General features: G+C 41.9%; 1 protein-coding gene across 1 annotated transcript in view; it reads right to left on the minus strand.

Annotated features, from left to right (window-relative positions):
• LOC134407149 (protein zyg-11 homolog B) overlaps positions 1-10,723 on the minus strand; it is a 29,876-nt gene extending 19,153 nt beyond the window's left edge. Inside the window, exons 1-3 of the mRNA XM_063138821.1 lie at positions 10,575-10,723; positions 2,595-2,760; positions 558-1,312 (exon numbers count right to left, since the gene is read on the minus strand). Of these exons, the coding sequence (XP_062994891.1) occupies positions 558-1,312; positions 2,595-2,760; positions 10,575-10,577 (924 nt within the window). The 5' untranslated portion in view covers positions 10,578-10,723. The remainder of the gene's footprint in view (positions 1-557; positions 1,313-2,594; positions 2,761-10,574) is intronic.
• Between the last annotated feature and the right edge of the window lie 2,228 nt (positions 10,724-12,951).

Raw genomic sequence — 12,951 nt, forward strand, 5'->3', positions numbered from 1 at the left:
ATCCCTGAGAGAACTTACAAAAAAAACAGCGAGAACCAGTAAGCCAAACAAAAAGACAAAATACAAAGGTTATATGAGGACAAACCCAGAGCCTGAGTTAACCCCCTCACTGAACACTAGAGTGAAAAGGATTGTGAAAAAGGCAGAACGTGGTAAATGAACGAAGGAATAGTTAGAAACTGAGATGTAGGAAGAGCAGTGGCTTCACTTGCCAGCAATCTAGGTTGGAAGCAGCTGGATGGATGGGGGAGCATGCTGGGCGTACCCACCTACACCAGTTCCAGCTCCAGGATTCCACCAAGGCAGCCTTAATTCTCTCATGCTGCCTCTGACCTTTTTGGCTACTCTCAGGGGTGTGTGTGGACCTTTTGCTGGTCTTGGGAGCCTGGCAAGTGTCTGATCTTGCCACCCCCTGGAGGTGACATTACCATGCTCCCTTCCCCCAAGTTATCAGAACTGACCCATTCACCACCAACCAGGATTTGAAGCTCTTACACACACACACCCCAAACCTATTTCATAACCAATTCGAACTGAGTAAAAAAATAGATACCAACCTTCAAGTTTCCTTCTCCGGTGAGAAATAAGGAGTAGCCAGCATCAGTGGCTAGCAACCCCACAAACTGCATTGCAGGTCGCTGCTTAATAAATGCTTCTACCGCTTCATCAGTAACGTGTTTCCTCCCCGAGATGTCCAAAGATACAAGATTGGGCAATATGTCTTTCTGTTCTAACAAGCGAAGTGCAATATCGGATGTGAACTGCTTATCGTCGGAAATGTCAAGGTGATTCAGGAATTTCAACTCTCTGATGACATCCAAAATCTGAGTGGTCGTCATTTTCAAGCATTTCAGGTGGTGCATGGTTAAAGACTTGAGGCGATCCTTGCAGGCGAGGAGTGCTGTGATGTCAGTGACTGAGGTGTTTGATATATCCAAGCTTTCTAATCTTGGAAGCGAAGCCACATCAGCCAGATCTTCATTGTAAAACAGAACATTGGTAATGCTCAATGCGCGGAGGCCAGTCAGCTGACTGAAGCACCTTTCATAGGGGTCTTCCAACGAAAGAGTTAATGAGTTCAGCACAAGGCATTGAAGGTTTTGCTGGATCCATTTATTGCTGCCGAGTCCGCTGATGATATCTGTGATCGTAATGTCTGCATTCACACCCGTAGCATCGAGCTCAACCAGCTTATGGTGGCAGAAGGCTTTCCGAAACGCCACAGCAGAGATCTTGGCTTTGCGGATGCATGCTCTTTTCAAGCGCATTTGGTTGCCTCGAAAAATGCCCACGGTGGCTTCATTTAGCAGCCCTGGTGAGGGGTGAGGAGAAAAACCAGTAACAAACTTATCATAGATTTTGTTTTAAAAATGGAAGATTCAACAGCTTAAGAATTCCCACTTTCGGTCCTGAGTAGAAGGAAGGGTGGGCTTGCTAGAGGAGAAAGATGGTGCCAGCTGCACTCCTAATTCTGAGGTCTTTCTTTTTCCTTGTGAATGGCATCAACAAGCAAGGGGTACTGGAGAACTGCAACATGATCCTATCCTTTGCTGTGGTGGGAGCAAAAGGCAAGTTGGGCCTTTGCCCTACCACTGAGAACTATCCTCTCCCATCAGCCCACATGTAGACTTCAACTATGTAGTAAAAGGGGCTTCCATTCTACAGGGGAGGACATTTGTGAAAAGGAAACAGGGCAGGGAGAAAGACTGAAGTGGCCATCTCTATAGAGCTGTTAGAGCAGCCAGCTCTAAATGATACTGGGCCCATTCAGAAGACTTCTTAAATCTTGACTTTAACCATGGTGGTTAAGCCAGGAAGCCAGGTTATGTTCGAAATACACCTTAAACCATGGCTTTAACCATGGTGAATAAGGGTTTTTGTTTTACTCACCATGGTTAAAGCCATGGTTTAAGGTGTCTTCTGAACACGGCCTGGCTTTCTGGCTTAACCACCATGGTTAAAGTCGTGGTTTAAGATGTCTTCTGAACGGGGTCACTGTAAAGCAGTTGTTGGGATCCTCATTCAGCCTAAGGACTCAATTCAGGACAAGCTCTCAATGGCTGTATTCTAGTGGTGGGTGGGGTCAAAATACCGAAAATACCAGCACATTTTAGCTTGAAACATAGCAGAGGCATTAGCCTTGGGATAGGCATTTCAACCCTTTAGAATGGGGAAAAAACCATGCAAAAGCAGGAAAAATGCCAAATGATTGGAACTCAGTGGAAAGGAGGTGTGTCTGGGGAAATCCAGAGGGCTGAATTGGGACCCTAGGAGGGCCAGATTTGGCCCCGGGCCTGAGGTTCCTCACCTTGCTATAAAAAGTGTAACTCTGCATCTAGGCCCTCAATTAATTAACAGTGGTGAGTAGATCAGTTTTGTGGCTCTGTCTCACTAGCTTAGTACAGGATGCCATTGGTTTCTAATAGCACAAAGTCTGCTTGTGCCACAGTACCTGAAGTGGTCCCACGGGAATGGCTGGCAAGTCAGAATAATAAAAATGCCCCATGCAGGTAAATCAAGAAACAGTTCAAACAGCGACCTTCTCTGACATCCCATGCCTCCCCAGTTACCAGACCCCAAAAGAATGGTGTTACCATGAAATGCCATTGTCCGCAGCAATCGGTCAGCCACTTCTTGTGGAAATATTCCAGGCTCTTGCAAGCATAGTGTCCCATCATGTCTTTCTGTACAAAACTTCTCTACATCAGAAGTTAGGTAATTCAAGCAGATATCAAGCAGCGAATATGGTGAAGCCTCTTCCTGTTTGAAATAAAGTAAATGTCTGATAATTTTGTAGTTAAAAAAAAACTTGTAGTCCATCACAAACGAAGTCATTAATACCTGCAAATTATTTGCAGGGCGGGGGAACAAGCTCCCATCACTGTCAGACAGGGGAGGGGACAACTACATGTGAAAACCCCATAATCTCTGAAATTATCCTTTGGGGACAGAAACCGGACTTGGGATGGTCGGCGCCAGGCAAGAGAGTTTGAACTGTAACAATGTAAAGAATTCACCTTTACAGATATAAACAATGCAAATATCAGGGCAATGCACAGAGTGTTGGCTGGAATGAACTAACTGCAAGTTATTGCCTTAAAAATCAATTCCTTTCAAGTGAAGTTTCAGGCCTAAATGGGGAGACAGCAAGATAGGAGAGGGCATCTACTACTGAGAGAGACCATCTCCCACCCGGACTTCTCTTGTTACGGAAAAATATCAATGGGTCAGTACTGGTAGGGCCAAGGACTGCAAGCACAATGTCCTCATGCTGCTGAGGAACATCCGTATCACTTGCTTCCCTCTAGCCTTGGCCCTAAAGGTGAGGGGGAATTGGGCTCAGCACAGCACTACGGTGGCCATGTGTCCTCTGTTTGAAGTCCAGTTTAAAGATAAAGGACCATAAGAAGGGAGAGATGCAAAGGCCTTGAAGTTGCCCATCAACAGCAAACTGAGCAGGCACACAGGTCACCCTGCCAATCTTCCTCACTATGTCTTGCATTTCTAATTAAATTATAGTAATTTCTAAATTTGCAACTCTTCAAAAACAGACTTACGCAAATTTTATTCAAATCTGTGGGCTCTTTTTTGGTGATGTTTCCTCTTTTTTTTTTTTTTGGTGATGCACAACACAAGTGACTACCCTACACAGTATCCATCTTTTGAAACCAATGTTGCACCCCCAAAGTATCTTTCCTATAATAAGTAATTACTTATTTGGGGACTCAGCAAGTCCCAAAGGATCCTCACACCAGTGAAGAGGTACACCCCTTAAAGTATTATCATAATATCTATCTGTTTCTTTAATGTTTAGATTACTTCTCAGTGAGCACCTGAAACAATTTAACAATAACGATTACAAATGGGAGAGGGGAGAATTTAAACCCAAAACATAAAACACCAATAAAATTTCATCAATAAAATCCAGGGCAAGATCACAAAAGCTGCTTTCAGATTTTTACTAACTTCTGGCAAAACTGAGAAGCAACACAACATTTAACATGGATGATTGGCTAAATTTTAACAGCCATGGGGAGTGTTACACGGATACTGGAGAACGGTGCATCAGAATGGCATTTAAGCATGCAATGTAAAGAAAACCTAAAATTTTGTGCAGTAATCATAATCCTAACTTGTTGAACAGGAATATTCTGTTCAGCAAGGGTATCCTGAGCATTAAAATGCTTATTCTTCAGCACTGTGTGATTTTTGAGATGGATTCAGTTGATCATATTGCAAGCTCATCTTTCTCCTAGTAGGCCTTAGGAAGTTTTGACTTCTATGTCAAATTAACAAATAGTGGTTAAGCACGCTTTTGAAGATTTCTGATAAAGTTGCTGCCATATAAAATGATTCCATTTCCCCACTGAAATATGGTTACAACAATTCCTTTAGGCTACACGCCTATACCCCTTGACCTGAAAGTAAATCCTATAGAACATAATGAGACTTACTTTTGAGCAGATCTGTATTGGAATGCACTGTTTTGTATCTTTTCTGGTTTCCATTGTACAGTGCTGTTATAGCAATGTACTACAGAAGGAATGCACACATCATATAAAATAACCAAGATAATTATGGACTATAACTTCAGATTGCCTACTTTCTGCAAAGGATTATCCAAGTTATTTTTACTTTTTTCTACCCATATCCAATACATAAGCCTCCCATTTTCAATTATTGAGTTTTCATCAGCTTAAGGGAATAACACAAACATTGTGACTCACCTTCAGTACTGACAGAAAAAGCAGGCTCAGTGGGCTAGCACATACTCCCCCAGCCAACTTTAAAAATAGTAGTGCCAACTACTTCTCAAACTAAGATAAATAATGTCATGCCAGTACACCAAGTTGGCTTAGCATTTCTCTTTTATTTCAGCAGTAAGTATTTTATATCCTTTTGCTTTATTCATCTGCCTCACATAAGCTTCCTACTGAACTCAAATGGGCTCAAATCAAAATGTGTTCAATCTTTACACAGACACACACAAAATCTAAGGCTGAGCATATGTGATTCCCATTAATTTCAAAGCAAGAGTTCTCTCAACTATAGATATGAGAGTATAAATTAACATACATAAAAGCTTCCTTGTTCTATTGATCCTCGGTTTTTAAAATACATTTGTTGAATGAAATTTTGGAACAAAGAAAAATAATCTCTTACTGCTAGACTAAATGCCGCACAGTAAGGGAAGGGGCTGCAGCTCAGCAGTAAAGCAGATGCTTTGCATTCAGAAGGTCCCAGGTTCAATCCCCAGTATCTGCAGGTAGGTCTGCAAAAAAAAAATGCCTACCTGAAACCCTAGAGAACTGCTCCCAGTCAGTGTCAACAATACTGTGCTAGTTGGTCCAATGTTCTGACTCTGTATAAGGCAAAGGTTCCTATGTTCCTACTTCGAGTCATCAGTGTTTTTGCTGTAATCATTGTGCAACCCATAGGCTGCACTAAAACAGGTTGTGGTCTGGAGATTGTACCCACAGTTCACATAGCCTTAGCAATAACATTTCTGGTGGTAGAATACCACAGTCAGGAATTTTGCCCTAGTTGATAAAATAGCTACCGTGACTATAGCAAGGCTATAGTCAGCATGGATCAAGAAGGAAATTTCAGTCTATTGGCAGCAAGTATTCTTTGCTCATATAATACCAGCACTAATGATTCCTTGCTACTTCAAAAATCTACCCTGCTGGTAAGCTACATCAGTCCTTATTATCTAAGAGGAAATTCTCAGCCCATTTCCTAGTAATAACTTGAGAGTGGGCTACAAACATCCCTTTGGTCAGAAAATTCAAGTGTTTTTCAATTATAATTCTGGTGATCATTAATATTTTGATAACTTTATACACAGAATGATAGAAGAAGCGCATTTACACAAAACCTGTGCACTACAAATCAAGAGCAAAATCAACAGTACAGGAATCACCTGAAGAGAAAGGCAAGTACCTTTTCCTCCAGGATACCTTACTGAAAGCAGGAAGCCATCCATCAAAACTGCATTGCTGGTGGTATTGGTCCTGCAGTCATTCATGTTAACTCCCTGAAGCAGCTTGCTTAGACAACACATGGATCAGATGTGAATTTCCAAAGTAGAGCTAACTAGATTTGATCTTGGTAGTCAGCTTTAATAAGAAATCTGCCAAGCACCTCATGCCAAGAATTTCCAAAGAAGTGTGGTTGGAACTGTTCTGAGAAGGTAAAAGTGACCTTGTCACTCTGAAACAGAGATGGGTAACTTATGGACCTCCAGCTGTTTTGGCCTACAACTCATAGAATCATAAAATAGTAGAGTTGGAAGGGGTCTATATGGCCATCGAGTCTAACCTCCTGCTCCCATTATCCCTAACCACTGGTTATGATGGCTAGGGGTTATGGGAGTTGTTAAATCGTATTTCATTGGGTATAACCTAAGTATGACTAAATCCAGATCCAATGCAGAGTTAATTAATCCAAAATAAACAACACACATGGTTCCACACTTATATTCACAAATACAGATTAGAACCCATAAATGTGCAATGAGAAATAAACCACTTTGTATCATTATGATACCATAATATAGAGCCTTCGGCTCAGTTCAGACAACACATTTCTCAACAGTGGTTTTAGAACTCCACAGTAGAGTTTTTACATCACCGTTGAGAAATATGTTGTCTGGAGGGTAAATTCCATGCAACTGTGGCGTTTTTTTGGAAAACACTCCATGCAGAATATCCACGCTGTGCAGAGAAGAGTTCCTGCACAACTGTTGTGTTGCATGGCAGGCTCCACGGAGTTTTCCATTGTGTTGAGTTGACTTTTCCCACTGGCTACAGAGTTCTCTGGCAAGAACAACAAAAGGAATGAGTGCTGCTCTAGGAGAGCCATCAGGATTGTTTTTTTCTCAGCAATGGCTGATGGGATACCATCAGGAGGACAGGGGGAAGAGAGAGGGCAGAGGAACTGTCAATCAAACATCACAAAGGATTTTACTCAACTCCACAGTAACCCACAGTCAAATAATGGTGGAGTTAGAATATGTTGTGTGGGGAGTGCCCTCTAAAAACTTAACCATTGAGTGGAGTTTTCACACTGCATTGACTAACATGTTATCTGAACTGAGCCTTTCTTTTCTATTTGTGTTCTTGTCTGCTAAACAGGCTTACTTTTTTTTAATCTGATCACTACATACTCAAGAACAGCTAGATATCTCTTTTCAGTGTTCAGTTACTTACCTCATCCTTCAATATATTCTTTAATTTTTCCTTATACTCCTTCTAGAGCTCTTTCTGATAACAACTTCTTTCTTAGACCAAAGATTACACATGTTGGATCCTGCTTCCATCCATTTTCTTTTGTAGCATCTTATCTTTGGAATTCAGTGCTTCCAGTTAGCTGAATGATTAGATCTCTCTTACTCTTTAAGAAGAACCTCAAGTCATATCTGCTTTCCTGGGCCTTCTCTGATTTGCTGAGTTTTTAATTTAGCACCATTCTTCCTGCACTGATTTCCTTACCCCTTCTTTCTTCTATTCCCTGCATTCATTTATTTAAATTGTAAGACTGCAGCCAGGGGTTTATCATTTTATTTTGTTACATATCAGAGCATCTTTTTTTTTAGGCACTTATGAAATAAATTACTATACAGCATTTTAATTGTGTAAAGAGTTACAGACTTCAGGACATGATCAGCGCATTCTTCACTGAAATCAGTGCATGGTCCTTTCACCTAGATAAAGTAATCTATGAGCCACCTACCAATCCAATATTTTTGGACCAAGTATACATGATCACTCCCTTTTAATCCAGACTGTATACAACACCTGTGGTTTCACTAATGTGGATTGGAATAGCCATTCTACATGTAAACATACAGTCGAAAGTCCAGTCTTTTACCACTCATTATCCATTTTCTATATTATTATTATTATTATTATTTGTATTCCGCCTTTTGCCCAATACTGGGCTTCAAGGCAGCCACAAGAGGGCAATTGGAATATGTCAAAGAATAACAGATACACCTGAAACATTCTCCTGACAACTGTTAACTATTCTGTCTCACAAAGTAACTTATGTCAGACTTACTACCAAAGCTAACAAAACATTCTTAAAGCCATCAGCCTTACGTACGTTTCTCATGTGCCTTTATCTGTTCAGTACAGATTACATCTGTTCAATTTGTGGTGCATAAAGCCAAACGTAGATCGCCAGCCACATCTGGCTTAATAAATTGACATATTCAAATTTATACAGCTAAAAAAAAATCTTTCCTTTTTTGTTTGTTGAAATTTCACAGTAAAATATGTTTGTTTGTTTTAGAAACCTCAAACATTTGGCTTAACAGAGCTCCTCTTTTGCCAATAGAGGAGCCCATTCTTCCTTTGCATTTAGTCACCCTGTTAACACATAGGGCTCCATCACACGTAATCCCCCCCCCCCCCCGCTTTGCCTCCACGTTTGTTTGTATTTGCTCTTCCACTCCACCCTGCCCCTTCTCTTTCTCCATCCAGTTCATTGATTGCTCCTTTCTCCCATTTAACAAGACAGGTCCTGTCGGATAAGTACTTCAACCAGACTGCCTTTCTGCCCAGCAAAAATAGAACAACCCTTTAGTCTGGCTCTTTGAGGGCACTGAGGGAGTACAATCCTGCCTCTGCAGAGATTTGGGTATTGTACGATTTTAATAAATGCTTTCGAGCCTGGGTTGCAAGGTTTGGGTTTTACATTGAGGCTTGGAGCCAGCTGCTGGGAGAGATCGCTTTTCCCTGCCAGGACCTGATGCAATCCATTCAAGCTCCTCACAGCACACACACCAACAAAGGAAAACACGCTTAGGGAAAATAATCCAGACTTTAGGCATTCTAGGAAAAGACGGAAAAGGCTGGGGAAGAGGCGGGGTGTCAGCAGGACAGGCACGGTGTCATGTGAGTACCATGCTGCAAATCCACATACCAGGCACTGCAAGAGTGCACTAAATCGCTGGTGTGATAGAGCTCATAGTCCATAAACTTCTTTAGTGGTGAGGTCTTGAAAAGGGCACTTCTGGAAATACCTGATGGGAAGCAGTTTTAAATGTATCTGAATGTGGGTGCTGAGCACTACATGGCCAGAGATTCTGACATGTTCCTGTAGCCATGTGGATAGCTCTCTAAAATATGGTATTGCAATTCAAAATTGCAGCTGTAATATCTAGAAGAAGCTTCTAAGAGCCAGTCCTTTAATCTGATCGTCACCGTATCAGCCCACTACTGTTGTAGACAGTCTCCTTCGATATGCATGGTGAGCAGTTTTCAGACGTTATTTATCTTTGTAGCAGTGCAGCATTAGAGCAGCCACATAGAAGATACTGAGGTACTCCCTTGTCTGTCTCCCTCTTCCTTATTAATTTACTCTCTCTCTCTCTCTCACTCACACGCACACAGAGTTTCCAGTAAAACTGGCGATTGTTTTTCTCACCACAAAAGTGATGCCTGGCAACCAACCACACTACAATAACTAATGACACACCTTACAAAAACCATCCAACCTACTTATGCCTAGAGCACTTATGACAGATTAGTTCTCCCTTCTTATTCTTTAACCAGCTGGTTGTACTCACAAGCAGGGTTAGAAAAGGGTGAATCTCCCTTCCCCCAACTTTCAATACAGCCTAATAAAAGAAATAATGATTGTTAGGGCACAATTCTATGCGTGTTTAGACAGAAGGGAGTCCTACAACTCCCAGCATTCTCCAGCCAACATAGGTGTAGGACTTTTCCTATATTTATTCTGTAGAATTCACACTGGCAATTACAACACAGAGCTTAGTAGTGGAGGGTAGGTATCTACTGATAAAAACCTATCAATACACAGTTCCCAGGACATGATCTTCTCTTGACATGCAATGTTCTGTGAGGCATTGATTCTCGGGGAATTCCAGTATTGCCCCCTCTCTTCTTGGATATATATTCCAATCACTTGTTTCAAGCTATAACTCTAGGTTTCCCCCAATTTTAGGACTAGGATAGCATTACTTTAAATGCGTGTCTAACAGCCACCTCTTCTTTTCATTTTCATTCTAGAGTAGGTACACACACCCCTCCAAACCCTGCTGGTCCGGATCTTAAAAAACCCCTACCCCTAACATGCTAGGGTCCCAATCCAGAGAAGGGTGGTATGCCTACTCTAGAGTAAAAATTAAGAAAGAAAATAAAGACATAGGTGCTAGACACATATCTAAAGTCATGTCTGTTTTGGCTCTGATTCGCATCTCCCTAGATTCGGGTTCAAGTGAAGTAGACACGGATCAATCACTCTTTAACCACCCTTTATTTATCAAATTAGGCAGGGTTAACGCGTGGGCAAAGGGGGGGGATCCCGCATCTCCTCGGGTGTGTTGGGGGGCAGCAGTCTAACGGGTAAGCAATTGAAACCATTTCTAAAGCAAGATCCGCATTAGTGACGGATGAGGAGAAAAGCAGGGGGCAAGTATTCCGGATTCATCTACCCTCCCCTAAAGCAGGCGCTCTCCTCCTGGGGTCCCTTTCTCTTTTCTCTTCCTACGGATGTCCTCCTGTTCTTGCCTCCTCTCCGACTGCTCCGGCAGGACCCCCACTCACCATTTCTGCACCGGGGACCCCTCAGTCTCGTCTTCCTCGTCTCCTGCTGTTGCTATTGAGGGGCGGGCCCCGACCACCGTACTGGAGCGAGCCGGGGCCCCCCAGCCCAGCTGTCACCCTCGACCTGGAAGTGAATTTGCCTCAGCCGAGCCGGCGGAAGAAAAAAAAAGCGAAAGAAGACGACACCCACACAGCATAGCTCCGACTTCCCTTAAAGGAGACGTGCTCGGGCGGCCGGAAGGCCAATCCGAAAAGGACAGTGCAATCTTGTCTACTCAGAAGTAAGTTCCATTGAATTCAATGGAACTTACTCCCAGGAAAGTGGGTAAAAGAACGCAGCCGGAGTGACTGACAGCAGCCCTTCTTCATACTTCCAGGGCTAGAATTCTGCCCTGGAACCTGCAATGTCATTAATAATAAGGGAGAGAGTATCCTTGGACCCGTACAGAGTGCCTTACCACAACAGAAGCTGTATGGCTCAGAAATTTCAGACAGGTTAGATCCCCAGCACTCGTGTGTATGTGTTTTAAATGTTTTAGGTCACTTTTCTACCAAACAGTATCCAAAGTAGCTTACCATGGTATTTTAAAACACTAATTCAGAAGAATAAATCAAGTCGCAGCAAAGCAATAAATAAAATCTCTTGAATACAAAAAAGCGTTTAAATAAAATCAGTGGCAGCTATGAAAGTAAAACCACAAGAAAGCATTAAAAGCTTGGATGAATATCTTTTGGGTTTTGAACACTGAAGGAGCCATCCTATGCATGTTTAGACAGAAAAAAAACATCCTACAACTCCCAGCATTCCCTGGCCAGCAATGTCAGCTGGCAATGTCAGCTGGGGAATGCTGGGAGTTGCATAACGTTTTTTCCGGACGTTGTAAAAGCCGAAAAGGAATGTGCCCTAACAAACCATTTATATTTCTTTAAAAAGAAAAAAAGCCAGAACTGGTGGCACGTGTTAGAAACACTTGAGAACAATGTTTTAGGATTAAAAACCTTGCAATATTATATTATTAGTAACCACATAATGCTCAGAACACATCCGGAACAGAATAGAATGGTCTGGAATGGCCACCTTCGAATGAGCGAAATCAACGAAACTCACCAGTCACACATTATTTCAAAGGACTGATGCAATAAGCCATAAAACAGCCAAAGAAACCACATTCCAATACCCATTCCGGGCCATAGTCCGTATTGAAGAAAGTAGTCTGGAATGGCAACTTCCAAGTGAGCCAAATCAACCAACTCGCCAGTCACACATTACTAGAAAGATTATAATAAGCTCCAAAATGTCCACAGAAACCATGTTTCAATACCTGTTCTGGGTCATAGTCCATATTTGCAAAACAGACCAGAATAGTCACTTCCAAGTGAGCCAAATCAATCCAATTCACCAGTCACACATTAATAGATGAGACTGCTAAAACAAGCTCCAAACATTCCACAGAAACCATGTTTCATAACCATTCTGGGCCATAGCCCACTAAACAGGCTGGAACAGCAACTTCTATGTGAGCCAAACTCACGTCACACATAACTGCAGGCGACAGATGCAATAAGTCACATAACATCCACAGCAACCATGTTCTAATACCATTACTGGGCCATACTCCATACTATGAAAAACGGCCTGGAATGGGTAATTAGTTTGATAGATTTGGCTCACTTGAAAGTTGTTGTTCCGGGCCATTCTATTCTATTCTGGATCTGTTCTGGGCATTATGGGATTAATAATATAATATTGCAAGGTTTTAGTACTAAAAACATGTTCTCAAGTGCATGCCACTATTTTAGCATGGTTTAAATATAAATGAGTTGTTCTGGCCCATTCTGTTTTGGCTTTTACATCATCCCCAGGTTTTCTGTCTAAATGTGCATTAGATTGTGCCCTAACATGTTTTCCCCAACTGCATGTTATGTAGGGATTGTTGTTGAACAGGCAAAACCAAAATCTAATAATCTAGTATAGGTTTAATCACATCAGAAGGAGCGGCAAGAGGTAAACAGCAAACATTAAACCTATTTAAACTGAGCAGGAAGTCCCATCCAACCTACTCACCCATCATGCTGCTACTGTTACTGCTGGGACAGGGAGTCACACAGTAAACCCTACTCTCTGGAGCAACAACTGCACTATTTATTATTTTATTAATGAATTATTTTAGAACAACTAGTATTAGAACAATGGGTCCCTCTCCAGCCATCAGTGTACTCTTCTACTCTCATTTGGCTTCTCATCAACCATTCTAAAATAGAAGGCAGTGACCTATGAGGATTGGAGAGGGAATCCAGAAGCCACAGTATTGTTATAGTTAGCAGAACCAATTAAAACATCGTGAATGGTGAGCAAGCTTCAGAATTCTCATGCCAG

The sequence above is a fragment of the Elgaria multicarinata genome, chromosome 1 (assembly GCF_023053635.1).
Source record: "Elgaria multicarinata webbii isolate HBS135686 ecotype San Diego chromosome 1, rElgMul1.1.pri, whole genome shotgun sequence".
NCBI lineage: Eukaryota > Metazoa > Chordata > Lepidosauria > Squamata > Anguidae > Elgaria > Elgaria multicarinata.